The sequence below is a fragment of the Hippocampus zosterae genome, chromosome 14 (genome assembly GCF_025434085.1).
Source record: "Hippocampus zosterae strain Florida chromosome 14, ASM2543408v3, whole genome shotgun sequence".
In the NCBI taxonomy this organism is placed as follows: domain Eukaryota; kingdom Metazoa; phylum Chordata; class Actinopteri; order Syngnathiformes; family Syngnathidae; genus Hippocampus; species Hippocampus zosterae.
This window is the reverse complement of record NC_067464.1, coordinates 12,312,472-12,326,516: the sequence shown is the minus strand read 5'-3', so window position 1 is coordinate 12,326,516 and position 14,045 is coordinate 12,312,472. Positions and strand designations below refer to the sequence as shown.

The 14,045-nt window shown below is 40.8% G+C and overlaps 3 protein-coding genes across 6 annotated transcripts in view; 2 read left to right on the top strand and 1 right to left on the bottom strand.

The window, feature by feature from the left end:
• The first annotated feature begins 31 nt into the window (after positions 1–31).
• rbbp4 (retinoblastoma binding protein 4) lies at positions 32–4,959 on the top strand. Its single transcript, XM_052086004.1, has 11 exons — positions 32–165; positions 678–825; positions 900–1,045; positions 1,877–2,050; positions 2,152–2,267; positions 2,367–2,527; positions 2,605–2,731; positions 2,811–2,888; positions 4,001–4,135; positions 4,219–4,329; positions 4,409–4,959. The coding sequence occupies exons 1-11, from the start codon at positions 150–152 to the stop codon at positions 4,469–4,471; spliced, it is 1,275 nt and encodes a 424-aa protein (XP_051941964.1). The 5' UTR covers positions 32–149; the 3' UTR covers positions 4,472–4,959.
• LOC127614671 (syncoilin-like) lies at positions 4,485–8,251 on the bottom strand. Of its 2 annotated transcripts, XM_052086012.1 has the most exons (6): positions 8,133–8,251; positions 7,090–7,169; positions 6,417–6,862; positions 5,651–6,061; positions 5,457–5,581; positions 4,485–5,266 (listed from the first exon to the last, which is right to left on the bottom strand). In XM_052086012.1, exons 3-6 carry the CDS (start codon positions 6,855–6,857, stop codon positions 5,197–5,199), a joined length of 1,047 nt encoding a protein of 348 aa, XP_051941972.1. In that variant the 5' UTR covers positions 6,858–6,862; positions 7,090–7,169; positions 8,133–8,251; the 3' UTR covers positions 4,485–5,196. The 2 variants fall into 2 exon arrangements, with proteins under 2 accessions (XP_051941972.1, XP_051941971.1); XM_052086011.1 differs by lacking the exon at positions 8,133–8,251 and having other exon boundaries at positions 7,090–7,968.
• The window catches only part of si:dkey-157l19.2 (uncharacterized protein KIAA1522 homolog), a 31,077-nt gene continuing 25,240 nt past the window's right edge, over positions 8,209–14,045 (top strand). The window contains exon 1 of one of the 3 annotated variants that reach the window (XM_052085987.1): positions 8,209–8,465. Coding sequence is in view for 1 of the 3 variants with exons in the window: in XM_052085986.1 (XP_051941946.1) it covers positions 10,227–10,241 (15 nt within the window). In the remaining 2 variants the exon portion in view is untranslated. Of the gene's footprint in view, positions 8,466–10,054; positions 10,242–10,289; positions 10,314–14,045 lie in introns of those variants that run through there. The other 2 variants (XM_052085986.1, XM_052085988.1) reach the window with 2 other exon arrangements.

Below are 14,045 nucleotides of genomic sequence, written 5' to 3'. Positions count from 1 at the left end.
TGTTTCACTTCCGGTTGGGTTTCCGCTACAGCGATTGGATAATCGTGCTCGACGGAGTTGGCGCCATTGCAGACGCTCCGTGCTGTCTTCAAAGCGCTCGCCCCGGAAAGACGCACTTGGTCGAGTATTAGCTTTTCAACAAAGGCGCCATGGCTGACAAAGACGGTATGAATGGAGACTTTTCCTGTTTACTTGGCACAACTTAGTTTATGGATATCCCGAAATCGCGAAACTGTTGGACTATTTGGTCCGGGGTTGGCGCATCTGCACGCATCTTATTGTATTGTTACGAACACACAAGCTAGCTGTTAGCAAATGTAGCGTTAGCTGCCACGAGCGTGCTAAATACACGGGGTCTAATCTACTAGTTGGTGGTAATTTGTCGCTCCACTTGGAGTTGTGGATAGCTCTTGTGCTTAGGTTGCGGGCTGAGCGGCACCTGGTCTTTTTTCATGTCACTTTAGCAACGTGTCCCAATGTGATCTGCACACCAAAATAAACCCTGAAGCTAATTATGAAGTCAGGCACTGTCTGGCTGTTGTATATCCCGACTGTCCGTCATGTTTATTACAGTCTTTAATGATGTATTGTTTGTTTATTTATTGTATGTATTATTCATTGTTTGAAAACGTTGAGGTAACTCACAAACTTGTTCTCGATGTTTGCCCTATTTGTAGCTGCCTTTGACGATGCTGTGGAGGAGAGGGTGATTAATGAGGAGTACAAGATCTGGAAGAAGAACACCCCTTTCCTCTACGACCTGGTCATGACTCATGCCCTGGAGTGGCCCAGTCTAACTGCTCAGTGGCTGCCAGATGTTACCAGGTAGGTGGGCAACGCCTGTACTAAAGTATCATAAAGAATGAATTGGAACTGAAATGTATTAATTCTATTCACAGACCGGAAGGAAAGGATTACAGTGTACACAGGCTGGTTCTGGGGACACACACCTCAGATGAGCAGAACCACCTTGTGATTGCCAGCGTTCAGCTCCCCAATGATGATGCTCAGTTCGATGCCTCCCACTATGACAGTGAGAAAGGAGGTAAGGGATTAAGAATACCTTTATTAGTCTCGCAAGTATAATGTCGGCCAGTGTCTCCTCAGCATTATTTACCCAAGGGAGGTATTTTGACATGTGAGAAAAATCTAATGAGCCACTACCAGATTAAAACTGGACACTGCCCATCTAACTGTTTTGCTTTCATAGATGGTTGAAAGAAGATAAATTGTAGTAAGTAAATCAATCAATTCAATCAATTAGTGAATTACACATGGCACACCTGATTAACTCCTAACACACTGGTCGGGAACCATCAGTTTAAGAATTAGGATTATTATTCACTTTAGTTGTCATGATCGTTGGCTTTCTTGTTGATGAAAAATTGACAAAACAGTACGAGCAGTGACTGTACTACCACTTAAGAGCCATTCACGAGACAGACAAATTAACATTGTCTAGGGAAAAAAAAGAGAACACAATTATGTTGAAAAACAAATTTCACCAAAATGTGACATTGCAGTAAACTGGATTCAAATTAATTGAACTAGTTCATCACCTGATTAATCTTGCTTACCCCTGGTGTCTGTTAGATTTAACCTGTCAAAATAGCCGCTGTAATAAAACAAAAACAAAGCCAGTGCTAGGCTATTTCTTCCCCCTTCTTTTTTTCCTTCTCTCGCTCGATCTAAAAAATGCATAGGAAGTGTGCAAAGTTGTTGGAAATTTACTTGAATGTCCCATAGAATCTCGGTGGGTGACATCGGGATCTGGTATTTTATAATGTTATCCTGTTGTCAATATTTTCCCTGTTAATATGAATTATTTTGTTTTATCAGTATTAATCATGTTGATTTTATGTGTGTGTTGTTACAGAGTTTGGTGGTTTTGGCTCTGTGAGTGGAAAGATAGAGATTGAAATCAAAATCAATCATGAAGGAGAAGTCAACAGAGCTCGATACATGCCCCAAAACCCTTGCATTATTGCCACCAAGACCCCAACCAGTGATGTGCTAGTCTTTGATTATACTAAGCACCCGTCCAAGCCAGGTAACAATCAAGCCATGCTTCACAATCCTTGGTTAACCGATGTAATTTTCTCTCCCTAATCTTGCCTCGTCAATACATTATTATTTTTTTCTTTCCTCAAGACCCCTCTGGAGAGTGCACTCCAGACCTTCGTTTGAGAGGTCACCAGAAAGAGGGCTATGGCCTCTCCTGGAATCCAAACCTAAGCGGCTGCCTCCTCAGTGCTTCGGATGACCACGTAATTTTTATTTATTTTATTTTGTTTTAACTAAACAAGTGAAAGTGGTAATTTGTCAGTTGCTCCTGCCAGTTTCTGACCAGTCTGCCTGCTCTTCAGACCATCTGCTTGTGGGACATCAGCACCGTGCCTAAGGAGGGAAAGATAGTGGATGCCAAGACTATCTTTACAGGCCATACCGCTGTTGTGGAGGATGTCTCATGGCACCTGCTCCATGAGTCACTCTTTGGGTCTGTGGCTGACGACCAGAAACTCATGATGTAAGCTAAATTGAACACTATGTAAACACTCGAGCACAGCATTGTCTTCAAACCTAATGATGTATTCCCTTGAAAAGATGGGACACGCGATCCAACAACACATCCAAGCCCAGTCACGCAGTGGATGCCCACACTGCTGAGGTCAACTGCTTGTCTTTCAATCCGTACAGTGAGTTCATCCTGGCCACTGGCTCCGCAGACAAAGTGGGTTTGCGCTCTTCGCGATTGTCACCAGTCTTACTATCATCAGTGGGAGTTGATGTGAATGTGGATGTGTTTTTAGACCGTGGCTCTGTGGGACCTGAGAAACTTGAAGCTAAAGCTGCACTCTTTTGAGTCTCACAAAGATGAGATATTCCAGGTCAGTGATTTTGATAGTCAATGTGATTATGCTTGTTTATTACTGTGCTTTTTGTTTTAAAATCGGACTAAAGCATTAGCCTAGTATAAAAAACAAAAATGGGCACACTAATACAGCGCTGCAGCTACAGAATATTGTAGTATTATGATTGTTTACTGAAAATGTTATCAAATAATTGAATATTCAGATAAAAATACATTTTTGTATATTTTTGATTGGTTAAAGGACAATTATGAACAGGCGAGAAAGTTTCTATTTTTAATTTTTAGATTCCCCCAATAAATTCAAACTGTACGTAGTAGCAAAACTGTATTTTCTCATCTGGACACACTAGTGACATTTTGGGCCGTGATGTCATAATCACAGTAGCGATTTTACCTGCTAAAATGACACACTCGATACGCCTGCTTTGCTAAAAATTGATAGGTAGGACCTACAAGGGTGTCGAGCTGTCAGTATCAAAGTGTGCAGGATCATTTTTACTTATTAAACTGCCTTTAAAAAGAAGTCTGATGGCTCTTGCAAGCCTGTATTGGGCACTTGTTTAGTGGCTTGGTCCTCGCCACTAAGCTGCTAATGCTGGAAACAGATGTACTCTACAATGCCGGTGTGATAATTTGAGTCTTTAGCGTCTTTAATTAGGGATTGAATAACATTTCAGGGTGATGTTTGTGTTGGCAATGTAGATTTAAACTTTGTCGGGACAAGTCTGTCATCACGCGGTGCCACCAACAACTTCAAAGTAAAAGTGTGCCAGGGCGCATATTTGCGTGTAATACTATATTTGGGAAGATTTTATTTTGAAGTTGGCCACCTCATGTTGGTGGTGCTACTGTCATGCATAGCATTAACAATTGCTGCTGCTGGCTTGACTTTCTTCTCAACCATACACACAGTCACCAAATGAATGGGAACCCAAGACAGAAACATTTCCTTGAGCATTGTTTTTAATCGATGCGCTCAAATTAGTGACTTGTTTCGCCCCTACGTTGATGTCTGCGCCTGACACCAAATATTTCTAAAACATGACTTCATGTTGATAAGTAGCTCTGCTGTAGCGTTTTAGATGGTCTGTCTTGAAATGAAACGTCTGTCCCATTTTTGAAAAACAGGTGCAGTGGTCTCCTCATAACGAAACCATCCTGGCCTCCAGCGGCACAGACCGGAGGCTAAACGTGTGGGACCTCAGCAAGATCGGCGAGGAGCAGTCTCCCGAGGATGCAGAGGATGGCCCCCCTGAGCTCCTGGTCAGTTGGGGCAATTAGCCGTTCTTGTTTAATTCGGACCTTTTGCTGGGATGTAATGTCACTCACAAATATTTTTGATTTAGTTCATCCATGGTGGACACACAGCGAAGATATCAGACTTCTCATGGAACCCCAACGAGCCATGGGTCATCTGTTCTGTGTCGGAGGACAACATCATGCAAGTGTGGCAAATGGTAATGAATAATTGTAAGCAATGTCAGTTATTAGATATATGTCCTAATTACAATTTTTGAAATGTTTTTTCTTCTGCAGGCTGAAAACATCTACAATGATGAAGATCCTGAAGGAGTAGCAGATTCTGAGGTTCAAGCGTGAATGCATTCTCATCTTTTCTTCTGACCTGCTTATTCAAATGATCTCTTTTCATTGTTGGGTGCATAAGCACTTCTTTTAAATCTACATTTCGGGCACCAGTGTTTTTGGGGAAAATCATAACATGCCGATGTGATCAGTCTGAATAGGTTCCAATTCTTTTAGATATGTTTGTCATAATCCAAGTTATTCAACCCTGATGTGATGAAACCGTCAAGAAGTCGGCGGTCATTCCAATTCTTTATTTCAACGAGTTTGTTTTCCCTCATCTTTTCTGGAATTGGTTAGTTAAGATCCACACATTTCTACAAAGATCCATTTTTTATACAAATGTACATACAAAGGTTTCCACTTTATTTGTGTGAAAGTAGCCAGAATTTTCTAGCTGTGTTACATCTTGCATCCATTTTTCTTCCCTCTACATTTTCTGTTCTGTTGTGCGGCATCTGAGCTCTTGTGTGCTTATATTCATAATAAATATTTGAAGTAAAGTGGTCTGCTTTGCAGTGTGAATGCATGTTTCTTTGTCACTGTATCAGTCCTGCAGTTTAACAGTCCGGTGTGTGCCCACTTCTCACCCAAAGGCACCCGTGACCCTCATGAGGCCAAGCGCTATAGAATGTGGATGGATGGCATGTAAGAAAAAAAATGAATGGTATTCCTTATAATAATGGAGTTCATGCTTTGTATTTGATTTACCTTATAAAACTAATTTCAAGCAAAAATGTTCAACATTCGGCGGATTGACAGGAAGTTGAATCCTTTGGCTGTTCTTCCGCTGAAGCATCATCGCAGACTCTAGATAGAATATGTACAAGTTAGACTCCTGTAATTCATTCACACAAGGTATTGTGGGGGGGAATAAATTACCACTTGATATCAAGTCATGTCTCAACATAATGCTGAAGTATTAACCCACTTTGATTAGTGAACATTTCTGAGTATTGACATGGTTTCCAAGGAAATGTCTTAACCTGTTAGAACTCACCTGAGATTTGCCATCTCATCTAAAATATAATTGGTGACAGCTTCCAAATCTTTTTTTTGTCTTTTTTGAACCTCAAAGTCCAGCACTAGTTTCCTCAGGGCCTGTTTTACTTCTTCCTCGACTTCCTGGGTAAAGAAACATTCGTATTTGTATGAACCGTCCATCATATCTATTTAATTGTTGATGTGTTGTACCTTGTGATGTGTGATCATTTCCTCTCTCTCCTGCTGCATCAGGTTGATCCTTTGCTCCAGATAGGTTTTCTGCTCCTCTAGTCGTTGTACCTCCTGTTTGAGGGGCTCGAGTTGGGCCTTAAAGCTCGCTGCTTGCTCTTGGCCTACTCTCAAGGCTTTCTCTCCCAACTGCTTCCTCTTAAGCAGTGCGATGAGTCGCGGCTCATACCAGCTCTCCAACTCCTGAATGCTGATGCTGAGCCGGCGCTGGAGGCGGACGGAAGCTTGTCGGCACAGGTTGACATCGTTCATGGCTCTCGGTCTGCATGGCTTCTTGGCCTGATCCCTCAAACAATTCAGATGTTTTTGATGGGACTCTCGAAGCTGAAACAACTCCTCGGTCAGATATTGGACTTGGGCCTTAAGCTCCTCCTGTGAAAAGATGAGTCTGAAAAATAGCCTAAAAATATTACCATAGTAAATCATCTTTGCGTCAGCTCTTGAATTGGATATCAATTAGATAGATCAATTAGATACTCTGTTACTGGTCATTATGTATTGGCGAAATATTGAACAATCTTTGGCAGAAGAGAGAAATTGTACAAACCCCGCCTGCAAATTAAAGCTAATTATTCTCAGCTCTTTGCCAGACCCGATATTACCCACAATTACTCGCACTGATCGGATCATGGTCAATGTTCATTGCATGACACACACTGCGGAATATAGAAAAGAATAACCTGCAGCCTAATCCTGTGAGCCTAAAAGCACCCAGCTGGTGTCTGACCTTTGTTAGTGCCTCTTGGGCCACCCAATACTCTTGTTCAGCCAGCATCACTTGGCTGTGTATGCAGTCTCTGGCTGTGTTGAAGAGTTTCCTCTTCACCTGCTGCACTTCCTCAAATACGTCTGTGCGATCCCTCTGAGCCAGGGCGATCAGTCTCCGCTTTTCCCTCAGCTTCTCCCTCAGCTGATCCACAATTTGCATCATGGGCTCTTGCAGATAGAGTAACTCTTGTATCAGCTCTTCTCTCCGTATCTCCAAAAGGGACACTTGCTGGATGCAGTGTTCAAACATCTGTCCAACACTCTCCATGTCTGACTTGTCCATCTTAGAAGTGTGGTCGCGCTCTAATTTGTCATCATCAGCGCTTTGTTTGATGTCTTCAAGAAATTGAATGAGTTGTGTGGGTGGCTCCTCAGTGGGTGCCTTGTCGTGATTGTCCATGGTGACTGCAAGATGAACAAAACATGAGACTGATTGCATTTTTGTAATAGTCATTAGTCAGATGATGATGAAAGCAATCACTTGTCAAAGATTAGATCACAGTTTGAGTTGTTGACTCAAGTTATTTTGCATAACAAGCAAGGAAAATTAAAGCCAATGAGTTTACCATTGAGTGATGACTGTAAATCAAAACAATCAACTAATGGTAATTTCACCCTCAGCCGATACTCACTCAGTTTGAAGATTGCAGTCCAGAGAGATGGTAGCTTGGTCGAATTTGTTCACGGTTGAGAGACTCTCCCTGCTGTGTTTCTGCCGTTAGCAAAACAGAGGCCGACTTTGCGTGTATTAATAACAGCTAGAGTCAGTGTGGTAACCCTATCCCTGGGTTAAAAGTCTGTCAGACCCCCACGAGGGATCAAAAATCAGGGTCAGTGCTCCTTGCAGACTGGCATACCGTACATGCTCTGTATTCCCCTGTAATACGTACCGCATGTGGGCCGTTTTCATAATTTGAGCAATAGCGGAAGAGATAAGTGTAAAATCAATAAATAAAATACTTATTTCATGCCTGATGAGTAAATGTTTCAAATGCTAACCCAGCCATACTTAAAATTAAGTTTCAGTTATTGATGATTAAAATTTTAGGAATTGATAGTAAAGATCCATATAATGCTGGTCGCACTTCATAAAAAATCATGAAACTTAACGGTAAAGACATTTTGTCATTAAAACTTTGAAAACATTACTTTAGAATTGTATTTTTCTTTGAAACAAATACTGTAATACCTTTTGAAGGATAACTGCCCAAAATTCAAATATTCATATGAATAAAATTAACTGATTTAAAAAAGCAAATGCAGTGGGGTATGGTTTGCCCCTTATTGCACGAATTACGTGAAAATGAAATGTACAAATACATACACATTAAAATCTCCTGGGTGAAATTAATTCCAGAATTAAGAGCATTGTTTTACTGAACAAAATACTATTGATGATACGACTACTGAGAAATGAGCTTTTTACTTGCAGTGCTGAGGCAGCAGCTGTGGCTCCTTATTCTATTTACGGATGTATCATTTATCTTGGAAAATGCATCACTGGAAAAATGCACGAAAATACTTATACCACACTACATACAATACCGCACTGGATATTTGTGAATACTGTCTTGCTACCCCGACAATTGTATAGCTTTCCAGCTGCGGTTGATGTATTTTTCCATGTTAGCCACTAGGTGTCGTTCTCATACAGATCGCATGGTCGCATCCACACCTGAGCAACAGCCGGCCAGCCTCCTGCAGGTGGGCCGGTACATGTCCACCCGAGCGCCACCTCGTCGAGCCATTTTCCCTCCGCGGCCCGGCGGGGCGTCCTCAGACGGCTGACAGCTGGGATACAAATACTTGAGTTGACCCGCGACGAAGCACGTCGACACGCGAATCCAGTGTAGCTTCCTGATTCTTTCCTTTGGCAAAGAAATGTCTCACCTGAAGCTTGCCTGCTCGGGACGCTGAAAAGTTTTTGGACTCATAGTGGAAAGAAAGGCTGCAAATGGAGAGGGGCTGAGGGGACGTCAAGCCACCCGGACCATAAAAGTTTAACAAGGTATAGGCATCTTCTTTGTCGTCAATTACGAGGAGAATTTCAGTTTCGCTGCGTCACACGGCAATGGAAATGTTACACATGATTTCCTGTTCTTGGAACTAATTTGTTTCTTTTAAAAAAACAAAAAACAAATGTTTGACTGAAACCTCGTTTAAATCGGTTTTACCATGGGAGCTCAGGTGGTGACGCTCAAACACAAAAGTGTAATGTGAGAAATTGATTCAGGTTGAGTCGAGGCATGTATGGGAAAAAAGTAGGTGTGGGACATTTGCTCAACTTCGCCTTGAGGGATCCTAAGTAAAGGTAATTTAAGACCTGTCGCGTTTCTCCCAGCCGCGGAGCTCATGACAATGAAGGCTATTGTGTTGTTTCCCATCACTGGTTTGCCTTGACAGCGTGGAGCTCACACACATGGCTTAACCTATTCACTGTGTAAAGTAACAAAGTACAAATACTGAGTTACTTTACCGAAGTATATATTTTTTTCAGATGACTGCACTTGGGTATTTGCATTTTCTAAATGTGAATTCCCCACATTGAAAAACAGGTGTACTTTCCCCTGGTTACTTTGACAAAATACATCAGATACTTTTGTTATCTGGCTAAGACAAAGCAATGTAAACAGGCAGTATTTTGATTGATTGATTGAAATATTTGGCTTTTGTAATGTGGAAAAAAACTGAGACAGGAGCGACATTGATGAAGGAGAACCGGGGAGTGTTAACGATGATGATGATGATGATTGGGAGATGCAAGATATTCCCTACCAATGGTCTGATTTAAGATCATATTTAATATTGTTGGCTACAAGACCTTTTCGTGTTGGATGCGTTGTGTTTGTGACAGACTAAAAACACTAGCTTCTGGCACTCTAAATATTGTTGACCCAAAAATATATTAACTAAATTAGCATTTTACATTGTTAAAAATATTGGCCAAGCTATGGGAAAATGGTTTGTTGTTATCATAAAATCCATAGCTTTCACAAGCTAGCTTGTTTTTCTTCTCTGTGTAAGCTCTCAAGCGAGTTAATAAAATTGGGAAACTTTTTTTGTGTGCAGAGAAGTCCTTTTACATACAGTATACTGTATGTATCCATTTATTTTTTTTATTTATTTTACCCAATTACACCCGTTTATCAAAATGGGCATTTTGCAGCGAAAAATACATTTCTGATATTTGTATTCAAGTACATATCCAAGTCTGCCTATTCTGCTTTTACTTGGTTAACCTGCTTTTACCATTTTTTGAAGCACATGTACGGGTACTTCTACTTAAATATATTGAGTGGGAGTACTTTTCCACTACTTGTGATTGTGTGTGTTTACATCATTATGCTGTTGTATGCTGTACGAATTGTTATATGCTGTACGGATTCCTACTTGATTAACCTAACTCTGGACTTTGAAAGTTTAGGCCCTAATCCAATCACCCCCACTAAAATCCAAAAGAAAAACAAACTACCAACAGTTCAGTCACACAGGAAGGAAAGGCCTTTGTGTTTTAGCTTGTGCACTTGCAGCTTTAGGTGAGGCTGAGGCAGAGCCATTTGTTTAGAGAGGGTGTGCCGCATACTGGTGCTCCTTCCCTTGCACCCTGCCATGCTGGGACATGCATGTACGTACCCATGGAGATTACAGGTGAATTATGTAATCACCGCAGGCACATTAGATGCTTTGGCTTGAAACAGAGATACACAGTATAAAGTTTGAGACAAGGCATTAACACACCAGATGTGCCGACTGGGGAGAAGACAGAAACATGGTACCTGCTGAGGTAAAAGCTTTTATTCTTCTTTGCCCGAATGGTTCAGGAGATGTTTAGGGGAACAACTATGGGGGTGTTACAGTAGGTAAACACTTATGATCATGTGTTTGGATGTAGATTAAGTGTGTGTTTACTTCATCTTGGAAAGAATCTCACGAGTGACACTGTTGATCAATAGGCTTAGCTGATGAGTAACTCATCGGTGGCTTCTTATCGCAAACAATATTTGGCATACACAAACATGGGTAGGCGTTACAAAATGTTGTGCTTAAAATTATTTTACTTTCTTCATTTGACGCTAGATTGGAGGAACTTTGTTTTGAGGGCTTTATTCAGAAGTGGTGTACATGCGTAAAAACAACATGGACGAATGAGAGGATTTTTCAGGAAATGCAGACATGGCCCGACTATCGAATGTCTCTAAAAGATTCTAATGACTTGTGGTGTCAATGAGGTACTACCGAACAGTTAATTCATTTCAAATCAACATCGCCGTTTAGAAAAATGCAATTTTCATATTGCAAAACTGCAATTTGTAACCCCCAGACAGAAAAAAACAAAACACGGACGATGTTTACATGTGGTCAATAACACTTTTAAAACCTGACTATTGGCAGTATTCAGGCTTGCAAGGCCTCTCAAACACATCCGAATACATGAATATGCTCTTATACGGATTTTTAAAAACCAGAATGACCCCCGGATTACTCCTTTTCCTAAACATTGGGTCATATAAACACCGTTGGATTACCTCCTTTGAGCGGGATATTAGTTTGTGCGCTGCACATGGTCTATCATATTTGTAAGGAATCTTCAGGTCTTTTTAGTCCAGGAAGTACGTGTATGCGCAGCCTCCCGCTTACTCGCTATACTTCACCTAACCTGAATACATTGATTTCTCTGCGGCATTTTCACATTATATTCGGTGAAAATGTTGAATGTAACGGGCGTAAATGATGTCTATTTGCGTCACAACGTTGTCTGTTCGGCCGTTTAAATAGTAGCATTTTGTAACACTCTGTCCACTCACGCATGTCAACGGGTTATCCCAAATATTTCCGAAACAGGAATTTTGACCTTAACCTAAATATTGACTTCATTTAAATGTAGTCACTGTTTCATTTCAGTTGGTCGGCTTTATTCTTTATGTACATATGTATGTATGTGTGTGTTTGTTTGTTTATTTATTTCGTTTTTCTTTCCAATTATTTACTAGATAAGTTCAGTGCTTCAGAAGTTGAGTCCAAAGGTTTATAGATCATAGTTAGATGAAACATAAAAAATGGAATTCATTAAAGCCACAGATTTGTGTGCATTATTATCCTAATCTGACTTGTGATTTACTGATTTATGTTCACGTCACATGTGTTTGATAGAATTTTATGAAGTTGTCATAGTGAACACTTAAGACTGAAAGATGGTGTTCAAAACAGTAATTGAAGTTGACATTTCGATTTCTCCAACAAGCATCAAGCAAGCGAAACTGAAAGTAAAACTAGCGAAAGTGTTTGTCCATCATGGCGTGAGTTTGGCTGCACATGTGATCGGATATTGGCCGCCACAAGAAGTAAATAAAACTGTGTTGAGTACATTTTTTAAACGGGTGCCCGATGAAAATGCATATCAATTGATTCCCATTGAAATGCAAAAGGTAGGGCTGTGTAAACCCCCCCCCCCCTACCCCCCAAAAAATCAAAAAGCAATCAGTGATAAACCTCCAGTGTGCATTTTCCACAAAAATGGGGGTTGCCTCCCTCCCCCCACCAAAAAAACACAAGAAAAACAACAAATGAAATTTAAAATTGGGGGAAAAAAAGGTGAATCTGCAAGTGCCAAACAGAAAGGTTACGAGGTCCATTATAGTAGAAGAAACATGTTTATATTCGCACACACTAAAACAAGCACACTAAGAATTCTAACAACAAATTTACATTAATTTGAATTTTAACCATTGCTTTGTATTGAATATAAAGTCAAAGGTACAAAAGTAATACCGGTACTTTGAATGGTACCAAGCTAATGTAGAGTGGAACCTCGAAGGGCGAACACAATCTGTGCTGCATATACTCCACAATACTTTCTTAATCATTTCCAAATCATTTTTTCCAAGGTAAATAATCAAAATAGCAATGATCTGTCCCAGGGCAAAACTGTTGATATACTGTAAAAAAAATCATAAACATTACAGGGACTGAAGTAAGAGACTTCTTAACTTGAAAAAGTCACCATTAGGACGTAAACGCAAAGCAGCCAGTTTTAATTTTAATGACGCATGGAAATAGAATTAGTTTTAAACACACCATACGGATTGCAAAAAACACAATTACACACATCTTAAAAAATAAGTTAAGCACAATAAAATGTAAACGCGAAACAACTCTCTGACTTGGCTATCAAGCAATAACGCGTCTGGTGAGGGCTGAGTCTCAATGCTTTGAATGTAAATCTCTCAACACCTCTTGTGGAACCTAGTCCTTTAGGTATTAACAGCCATTGTAATTAACGGTGTGGCAAAAACCAAGGAAATCGACGTGGATAACGTTTGATGAAGGAGAAACTATGTAACAAAAATGTTAGCAAACGGTTATCTGCTCATGAGTCATGGCCCTGCCGCTATCCTTTGACTTGTTGTGGCATGTGGCTAGTCTCTCTCACTCATGTGCATGAGGGGATGTGAGGCGTGGAAGTGAGGGATGCAATCAGGTGGTGAAAGGGAGAATTGGGTGGTGGTGTGGAGTAGGGAGGGGGAGGGGGAGACAGAGACGGTGGGAGGGTGCAAGCAAATTTGGCCAGAAGAGTCCTTGGTGGGTAATTATCAATCTCTTAGGAATGCAGCCTGTTCTCATTGTAGACATGCTGCTGCATGGCTACAGTGGCCTCGCGGCACGGCAATTTGCATTACCATCTGAATCTCAGTCAGCTCCTTCGTGTCACTTTGTCTACTTTATTTATGCAAGTATAGACTTACCTCTCCGACTGATACTTTATCCCTGGACTTTGCTTCAGACAAAAGTCAGATAATATCAGTCTTGTTGTATGATGCTGTCTGGAATCAACTTTCAGGAGACTTGAAATTAAAGTGTCATTTGATATCTTTGTCAGTTATTCAACTAAATAGACTGATTGCTAATAAAAAGCACATTTTAGCTGTTGAATGACTGCTAGGAGACTATTTTATGTACTTTAACACACCAAGACAACGAGCACATTCAGACAGGAGCTGCTGTGAGCCATCGCTCAGACCCTCAAACTTACAAGCAGAGTCATTGAAGTCACACCCCACCAGGCCCCGCCTCTTAAAGGCACATACATCTAACAGATGGTACCTTGTGTAAACTATATTCTATATCTTGCGGTATTTTGTGTGTTCTAATGTGTTCACAGTGTTTTGGAAAAAAATGTCTTTTCATTCATTCATTCATTCATTCATTCATCCGCTGATCCTCACAAGGGTCGCAGGGGGTGCTGGGGCCTATCCCAGCTGCCTTCGGTGAGTAGGCGGGTACACCCTGAACTTGTAGCCAGCCTATCGGAGGGCACAGATAGACAAACAACCACTCACACTCACAATCACACCCAGGCACAATTTCAGAGTGTTCAATTAAACTTTGGTGCATGTTTTGGGAGTACCCGGAGAACAACCACGCAGGCACGGGAAGAACATCAAAACTCCACACAGAACTATTGTAACCAAACTATTAGAACTGACTGCTGTGAATTTATTGTGATTCAGTGACTGGTTTGGTCTAAAATGTGATCATTGATTTCCCAAGTAAAAGCAGATGTTTACAACTGATGTATTTTGATTAAACA